The following is a 9,056-nucleotide window of genomic DNA, read 5'->3' as shown; positions in this document are numbered from 1 at the left end:
TCGAGCCCCACATTGGGCTCCCTGCTCGGCGGGAAGCCTGCTTCTCCCTCTCCCACTCCCCCTGCTGTGTTCCCTCTCTCGCTGTGTCTCTCTCTGTCAAATGAATAAATGAAGTCTTAAAAAAAAAAAAAGAATTCAGTAAAACTCATCCATCTTTATTTGCTCCTGTATACATATGGACTTCATGGATAGTGATGGACACACCTAGCAAGATACAGGGATGAGGGTGGTTGTGGTAGGATGTCCCTATGTGACATATGTCGTGTTCACTAGGAAAGAATTTGGTTTGAGTTGGAGCTTCCTGTCAGCTATGCATCAATGCTAGGGGAGAAATTTAGGCCCCTGTTTTCTATCTAATGGTCCATTTGGTATAACCACAGTGGATTCCTGGCAGCCAAGGCTGACCTTACGTGGGAGCAGAGTTGACTACCCTTATGGTGTGTGTGAGTTTAAAGGGATTAGGGAGCCTGGCTTCTCATCAGCAGCAGTAGAGCCTTATTCTTTTTTTTTTTTTTTTTTAAGATTTTATTTATTTATTTCAGAGAGAGAGAGAATGAGAGATGGAAAGCACGAGAGGGAAGAGGGTCAGAGGGAGAAGCAGACTCCCTGCTGAGCAGGAAGCCTGATGTGGGACTTGATCCCTGGACTCCAGGATCTTGAAGTGAGCCGAAGGCAGTTGCTTAACCAACTGAGCCACCCAGGCGCCCAGTAGAGGCTTATTCTTGATTTAATTTTATTTATTTCTACTGAGATTTTTTTAACCTTTTATTTTTAAGTAACTCTAGACCACAGGAAATTATAAAAGTAGTAGAATCCCATGTACCCTTCACTCTTTCTCTGAAGTTAATAGCTTACATAGAGTATAGTACAATATCAAAACCAGGAACTTGGCATTGCTATAATACTGTTAACTGGACTCCAAGCCTTATTCAAATTTTGCTAGTTTTTAACGTGTGTGTGTGTGTGTGTGTGTGTGTGTGTGTGTGTGTGTGTGTGTGTGTAGTTCTATGACATTTTATCTCTAGGTTGGTTCTTTTAATTTATGGCTCTCATCCCTATTGCAATACAAACTCCACCATCTTGGAGAGGTGGTGAGTTGTGACAGAAAGAACATGGGCTTCGGAACTTGACAAGCTTGAGTAGAAATCCTAATTCTGCTATTTTTTAATCGTGTGCCTGTGATTTTGGACAAATCATTTCATCTCTCTGGGCCTCAGTTTTCCTCTCTGTGAAATGGAGACAGTAGTTCCTCATTCACATGGCTTTTGTGAGGATTACATGGGATAATATACAAAAAAAAGGAATAATATATGTAAAGTGCCTGGTCCAGCAAATGTTTCCCTTCCTCATTTCTCCTTCTGTGAGTGAGGTAGCACTTTTAAGCTGTTCTCAGTTCTGTACACCTCTGATTTTTTCCTGAGAAGAGCAGGTTTTAATGGGAAGAGGTGAGAAATGCATGAAAGTATTGTGAGTAGTGGCACTCATGAAAGATTTCATTGATTTTATAATTTTGCCTGGTGCTAATCCTGCTCCAGGTGGTCTGTGGGTTGTTCCTGTATAACATGAATGTTTGTAATATTCCTACCCCTATACTTTTGCATCTGTCATAGATTAATAATCTAAAATATTTATGGGGGGGCGCCTGGGTGGCTCAGTCTGTTAAGCGTCTGCCTTCGGCTCAGGTCGTGATCCCAGGGTCCTGGGATGGAGTCCCACATCAGGCTCCCTGCTTGGCGGGGAGCCTGCTTCTCCCTCTCCTTCCTGTTCATGCTCGCTCTCTCTCTCTCTCTCTCTCTCTCTCTCTCTCTCTCCCAAATAAATAAAATCTTAAATATTTATGGGGCTCTTGGGTGGCTCAGTTGGTTCAGCTTCCGACTCTTTATTTCGGGGCAGGTCTTGATCTCAGAGTTGAGAGTTCAAACCCTGCGTTGGACTGCATGCTGGGTGTGGAGCCTACTTAAAAAAATTTTTTTTAGAAAGTCAATTATCATATGGTTTCACTTATTTGTGGAACATCAGGAATAGCATGGAGGCCATCAGGAGAAGGAAGGGAAAAATGAAGGGGGAGAATCGGAGGGAGAGGTGAACCACAAGAGACGATGGACTCTGAGAAACAAACAGGGTTTTAGAGGGGAGGGGGGTGGGGAGATGGGTTAGCCTGGTGATGGGTATTAAAGAGGGCACATTCTGCGTGGAGCACTGGGTGTTATACGCAAACAATGAATCATGGAACACTACATCAAAAACTAATGATGTACTGTATGGGGACTAGCATAACATAATAAATTAAATTTAAAAAAATTTTAAATTAAAATATTTAGGGGCGCCTGGGTGGCTCAGTTAAGCGTCTGCCTTCTGCTCAGGTCGTGATCCCGGGGGTCCTGGAATCGAGCCCTACCTCCGGCTCCCTGCTCAGCGGGGGCGTGCTTCTCTTTCTCCCTGCCACTCCCCCTGCTTCTACTCTCTTTCTGTCAAATAAATAAATAAAGTCTTAAAAAAAAAAGAAAGAAAAAAACTAAAATATTTAATAAACATCATAGTCATCACTTCATTTCTTTTTTTTTTTTTTGATGTAATGTTCCATGAGTCATTGTTTGTGCATAACACCCAGTGCTCCATGCAGAACGTGCCCTCCTTAATACCCATCACCGGGCTAGCCCATCCTCCCATCACTTCATTTCTCTCTTATCCAGAAATTGTACTCTTAACAACATTCTTACCTTGAATTCAGAGTCACTGCCCTAAGGGGAAGTCTTGAGGGACTGATGGTGTAAAGGTATACTTTTCTATAGATTTGACTGTTAAACAATTAGCCACTAAAGGATGTGGAGGCTAGCCTGGGTATACAATAGGAGTGTTCCTATTGCTTTTTTTCTTGGGTGGAGGGGTGAGCACAAAGATGGAGAGACCTCTATGACTGGGAAGCTGATTTTTTTTATAGGAAAGGAGAGGAAGGATGCTACTGATGATTTTCTTTTACTACTTAAGGTTTTGTTTCCTTTCATTTATGTCTTTAAAATTTTATTTTTTTTGGTCTGGATGAAACATTTTTATTTATTTGTCAGATACAATAACTGATTTCCATCTACAGTTATTTAAGGTAAGAAACCAAGGGTCAACTGAAGGAACAGTTGTGGCCTTACAGCAGAGCCTGCAGGGCCCAGCTGCGGGCTGTGGGGAGAACGGGCCTGGCATTAGTGGGCCTTCTCCAGGAAGGCTCTGCAGCACCTCACACACTGCTGGTAGACAGTCTCAAAGTCGGACTCATTCCCATAATAGGGGTCTTCAATAATGAGCTGATTTTGTGGATCATAGCTCCCAAGTAGTTCAATTTTAGCTTTGTAGTTTTTAATTTGATTACTTTTTCTATTTAAGTCTCTCAGATTGCTTTCATCCGTACATAGTATATAATCAAATGTGGCAAAGTCTTCCTTAGTAACCTGCCGGGCAGTGTGATTCATGGGGATACCGTTCTTCTTCATGCTACTGTGCCCTAGATAGTCAGGAGGGTTTCCTATTTCATACGTGGATGTTGCTGCACTTTCTTTCCTCCAATGATCTGAAAGCTTTTGCTCAGTTACAAGTTTTCTGAAAACTGCTTCTGCAATGGGTGACCGACAGATGTTACCCAGACACATGAAGAGCACAGACTTTGGCACCTGCTCAGCTATCTTCCCGCGTGCACACCCAGGCACCCACTGAGCGCCTAAAAAAAATTTTTTTTTAAAAACATTTTATTTATTTATTTGACAGAGAGAGAGCACACAAGCAGGGGGAGCAATAGAGGGAGAGGGAGAAACAGACTCTCCGCTGAGCAGGGAGCCTGATGCGGGGCTCTATCCCAGGACCCTGAGATCACAACCTGAGCCGAAGGCAGATACTTAACTGACTGAGCCACGCAGGAGCCCTTCATTTATGTCTTTAAGAGTCATAAAAGTCAGGTTTGTTTTTTTTTTCTTAAAGATTTTATTTATTTATTTGACAACGAGAGAGACAGTGAGAGCAGGAACACAAGCAAGGGGAGTGGGAGAGGGAGAACAGGCTTCCCACAGGCTTCCCATATCTCTCTTATATATCATACAGCAATGTGTTAACTATAATCATTATGTTGTACATGATACCCCTACTATTTATTTATCTTATAACTGCAACCTTTTGTCTACCTTCCTCCAATTCCCTTCCACCCCCCCAAATTTATGATTAAGTACTTTATGTGTTGTAAGGTACCTTTCCTTAACTTGAGCATAAAAATATTCTATAATGGAACTGATTTTCTTCTATTGGAATTGATTTCTCTATCTGGTATGCATTAGATTCGATGTCATTTTTTTCCCCCTAGGGACACGCATTTGGTCCAGCACCATTTATTGAAGAGATCCTCTTTTTCTTTTTTTTTTTTTAAGATTTTATTTATTTATTTGACAGAGAGACACAGCGAGAGCAGGAACACAAGCAGGGGGAGTGGGAGAGGGAGAAGCAGGCTTCCCGCGGAGCAAGGAGCCCGATGCGGGGCTCGATCCCAGGACCCTGGGATCATGACCTGAGCCGAAGGCAGCCACTTAACCGACTGAGCCACCCAGGCGCCCAGAGATCCTCTTTTTCTTACTCCTCTGCTATTCTTCCTTTATAAAATAACAAGCGTCTGGATTTGCCTGGTCCTTATTTCTGGGGTCTCTAGTGTGTTCCATTGACCTATTGATTTTTCCTTTCTTTCTTTTTTTATTTTTTCCCTCTCTTTATCTTTAAGATGTTAATCTTACTTCTTAACATTATATAATTATATTTTAATATTATATAGTACTGTTGATATTATACCAATATATCACATCAATATTTATTGTAAATAACAATATGTGAATAATAGTTATTAACATTATATAATTATATACTAATATTAATATCATAATATTATATAATATTAATTGTTATATTAATAAATACATTTAGTAGCAGAATTTATTTATTTATTTATTAAATTTTATTTTGTTTTACTATGTTATGTTAGTCACCATACAGTATATCATTAGTTTTTGATGTAGTGTTCCATGATTCATTGTTTGGATATAACACCCAGTGCTCCATGCAATATGTGCCCTCCTTAATACCCATCACCGGGCTAACCCATCCCCCCACCCCCATCCCCTCTAAAACCCTCAGTTTCTTGGAGTCCGTAGTCTCTCATGGTTCATCTCCCCCTCTGAGGTCCCCCACTGCATTTTTCCCTTTCTTCCCTAATGTCCTTCATACTATTCCTTATGTTCCACAAATAAGTGAAACCATATGATAATTGACTTTCTCTGCTTGACTTATTTCACTCAGCATAATCTCCTCCAGTCCCATCCATGTTGATGCAAAAGTTGGGTATTCATCCTTTCTGATGGCTGAGTAATATTCCATTGTATATATGGACCACATCTTCTTTATGCATCTGTCTGTTGAGGGGCATCTCGGCTCTGTCCACAGTTTGGCTATTGTGGACATTGCTGCTATGAACATTGGGGTGCATATGGCCCTTCTTTTCACTACATCTGTATCTTTGGGGTAAATACCCAGTAGTGCAATTGCTGGGTCATAGGGTAGCTCTATTTTTAATTTTTTGAGGAACCTCCACACTGTTTTCCAAAGTGGCTGTACCAACTTGCATTCCCACCAAGAGTGTAAGACGGTTCCCCTTTCTCCACAACCTCTCCAACATTTGTTGTTTCTTGCCTTGTCAATTTTTGCCATTCTAACTGGTGTAAGGTGGTATCTCAGTGTGGTTTTGATTGGAATTTCCCTGATGGCTAATGATGTTGAACATTTTTTCATGTGTCTGTTAACCACCATTTGTATGTCTTCTTCAGAGAAGTGTCTGTTCATGTCTTCTGCTCATATTTTGACTTATTTGTTTTTTGGGTGTTGAGTTTGAGAAGTTCTTTATATATCTTGGATATCAGCCCTTTATCTGTAGTGTCATTTGCAAATATCTCCTCCCATTCTGTGGGTTGCCTCTTTGTTTTGTGGACTGTTTCCTTTGCTGTGTGGAAGCTTTTTATCTTGATGAAGTCCCAAAAGTTCATTTTCGCTTTTGTTTCACTTGCCTTTGGAGTTGTATCTTGAAAGAAGTTGCTGTGGCCAATGTCGAAGAAGTTACTGCCTATGATCTTCTCTAGGAGTTTGATGGATTCCTGTCTCACACTGAGGGCTTTCATCCATTTTGAGTTTATCTTTGTGTATGGGGTTAGAGAATGGTCTAGTTTCAGTCTTCTGTATATCGCTGCCCAATTTTCCCAGCACCATTTATTGAAGAGAGTGTCTTTTTTTTTTAAAATTGTATTTATTTATTTGACAGAGAGAGACAGAGTGAGGGAGGGAACAGAAGCAGGGGGAGTGGGAGATGGAGAAGCAGGCTCCCTGTGGAGCAGGGAGCCCGATGTGGGGCTCGATCCCAGGACCCTGGGATCACGACCTGAGCTGAAGGCAGATGCCCAACGACTGAGCCACCCAGGTGCCTCAAGACTGTCTTTTTTCCATTGCATATTTTTTCCTGCTTTGTCGAAGATTATTTGACCAGAGAACTGAGGGTCCATATCTGGGCTCTCTATTCTGTTCCATTGGCCTATATGTCTGTTTTTGTGCCAGGACCATGCTGTCTTGGTGATCACAGCTTTGTAATATAGCTTGAAATCAGGCAACGTCATGCCCCCAGCTTTGTTTTTCTTTTTCAACATTTCCTTGGTGATTTGGGGTCTTTTCTGATTCCATACAAATTTTAGGACTGTTCCAGCACTTTGAAAAATGTCATTGGAATTTTGATCAGGATGGCGTTTGAAGGTATAGATTGCTCTGGGCAGCATAGACATTTTAACAATGTGTCTATTAATTTTTCCTTTCTTTATCTTTATTTTTTAATTTTTTCCTCTCTTTATCTTTAATATGTTAATCTTACTTATTAACATTATATAATTATATATTAATATATATACCATATATACTATTGATATTATACCAATATAGCACATCAATATTTATTGTAAATAACAATATGTGAATAATAGTTACTAACATTATACAATTATATACTAATATTAATATCACATTATTATATAATATTGTGATATTAATAAATACATTTTAGTAGCAGAATTTTATTTATTCATTTATTTATTTTATTTTTAAGTAATCTCTACACCCAGTGTGGGGCTGGAACTCACAACTTCCCGATCATCAAAATTTTAAATTCCGTAGACACAGACACATATACTCTCACACTCTCACTCAACAAACAGTTGTGTTTTGAATGGAAACTGCATTGACTCTATAGATCAGTTTGAGGAGAATTCATCTATTTATGACATTAAGTATGGGTTTTGATCTTTAAAACTTCTTAAATACATGAAAAATTATGCTTTTAGTCAGGATATAAAAGGACACAAGACCTCTGTACATATTGATCTGGATCTTATTTCTTTCGATAGCTTTTTCTTTCTTTTTATATTGTTTCTTCTCTTTCATTTTGGCTTTCTGAAATTTCAAGAGGCTGTGTCTACTTTTCCCGCTTTAAGTGATACTTGGTGACATCTTTCAAGATAAAGTGTTGTTTTAAAAAGTTCAGCGAAGTTTCCTTCTGTTCTTCTTGTTTCATTGCCTCTATTCTTTCATTCTGGGACTCATTGTATTTATTTCCTTTTTAAAAAATTTATTTATTTAAGTAATCTCTCCATCTAGTGTGGGGCTTGAACTTACAACCCTAGGATCGAGAGCCACACACTCCACTGGCTGAAGCAGTCAGGGGCCCACTGGAACTCATTATATTATATATATATATATATATATATATATATATATATATATATATATATTTTAAGATTTAATTCATCATGGGGCGCCTGGGTGGCTCAGTTGTTAAGCATCCGCCTCTGGCTCAGGTCTTGATCCCAGGGTCCCCGGGATCTAGCCCCGCATCGGGCTCCCTGCTCCGTGGGAAGCCTGCTTCTCCCTCTCCCGCTCCCCCTGCTTGTTTTCCCTCTACTCACTGTCTCTCTCTCTCTCTCAAATGAATAAATAAAATCCTTAAAAAATTATTAAAAATATTTTATTTATTCATTTGAGAGAGAGACAGAGAGGATGAGCGGGGCGGGCGGGGGGCGGGGCAGAGGGAGTGGGGAAGCAGTCTCCCTGCTCAGCTGGATCCCAGGACTCCCTAGACCATGACCTGAGCCTAAGTGAGACACTTAACCTACTAAGCCACCCAGGCGCCCCAACCTGGAACTCATTTGAAATACTTGTTGGATATCCTCAGTCTATCTTTCAATTCTCTTAACTCTTTTCCTCATAATTTCCATCTTCCTTTTTCCTCTATGTTCTTGGAGATTTCCTCAACTTCATTTTGTAGATAGTTTCAGCCATCACCTTATTATTCACCATATCCATAGATTTTTAAAATATTTCTGGAGCCATCATAATTTCAATATAAAAAAACCTCATTTTTCTTCTTTGGTTTTCTTTTTATGTATTAGAATGTGCTTTTTTATGGATGTCATATTTTAAAAAAATGCTATAAGGATATTAAATATTTTTTTCTGGCTTGTCCTGGGTTCATGACCACTGCTGACTGCGGTGCCAGGTCTGGCTGTCTGTTTTCGGCGGCTGGGGAGCCCCAGGTCCTAAAAGGCTTCCCAGGAGGGCTGCTTTCCCTGGTGGGCTGTGTGTGGTTGTGCAAGAGACGAGCATTGCCGCCTCTGCATTCTGGGTTTTTGTTTTTTGTTTTTTTATTGTTCTTGGTGGCCATATGGGGAAGGAAAGGATGTTCACTTTTTAAAATTTGTCTTTATCCCTGAATCACTTCTTTGTCTCCGTTTTCCTCTCTCCTATTTCTTTATCTTTTGTTTTTGTTTTTGTTTTGTTTTTTGGATCTTTATGTTGATCTTGATTCTTTTCTTTGAGGCTATTTTCCTCAAATGTCTGGCTATCATTAGTTGTCCTTTCAGATCTATGGGTAAAGGATTATATTGGTTAGCGTAAGTAAGTTTTCCCCCTTTGTTACGTAGATTCTTTTTTAATCAATGAACATTTTG

At 39.9% G+C, this 9,056-nt stretch overlaps 1 protein-coding gene across 1 annotated transcript; it reads right to left on the bottom strand.

Annotated features, from left to right (window-relative positions):
• Nucleotides 1-3,194: 3,194 nt before the first annotated feature.
• On the bottom strand, nt 3,195-7,494 carry LOC113930497 (low molecular weight phosphotyrosine protein phosphatase-like). Its single transcript, XM_035725426.1, has 2 exons — nt 7,419-7,494; nt 3,195-3,706 (listed from the first exon to the last, which is right to left on the bottom strand). The coding sequence occupies exons 1-2, from the start codon at nt 7,492-7,494 to the stop codon at nt 3,195-3,197; spliced, it is 588 nt and encodes a 195-aa protein (XP_035581319.1).
• Between the last annotated feature and the right edge of the window lie 1,562 nt (nt 7,495-9,056).

Source organism: Zalophus californianus, chromosome X, assembly GCF_009762305.2.
Source record: "Zalophus californianus isolate mZalCal1 chromosome X, mZalCal1.pri.v2, whole genome shotgun sequence".
Classification (NCBI taxonomy): Eukaryota; Metazoa; Chordata; class Mammalia; order Carnivora; family Otariidae; genus Zalophus; species Zalophus californianus.
Note: the sequence above shows the minus strand (reverse complement) of the source record. Positions and strands in the feature narration are given on the sequence as shown.

What these genes read in the sequence shown, in the direction of transcription:
- LOC113930497 (XM_035725426.1), bottom strand. Translation starts at nt 7,494, where the DNA reads ATGAAAGAGAAGAAACAATATAAAAAGAAAGAAAAAGCTATCGAAAGA. An exon ending in CCAGATCAATATGTACAGAG is followed by an intron (nt 3,707 to 7,418) that starts GTCTTGTGTCCT and finishes AATTTTTTTTAG; the next exon opens with GCGCTCAGTGGGTGCCTGGG.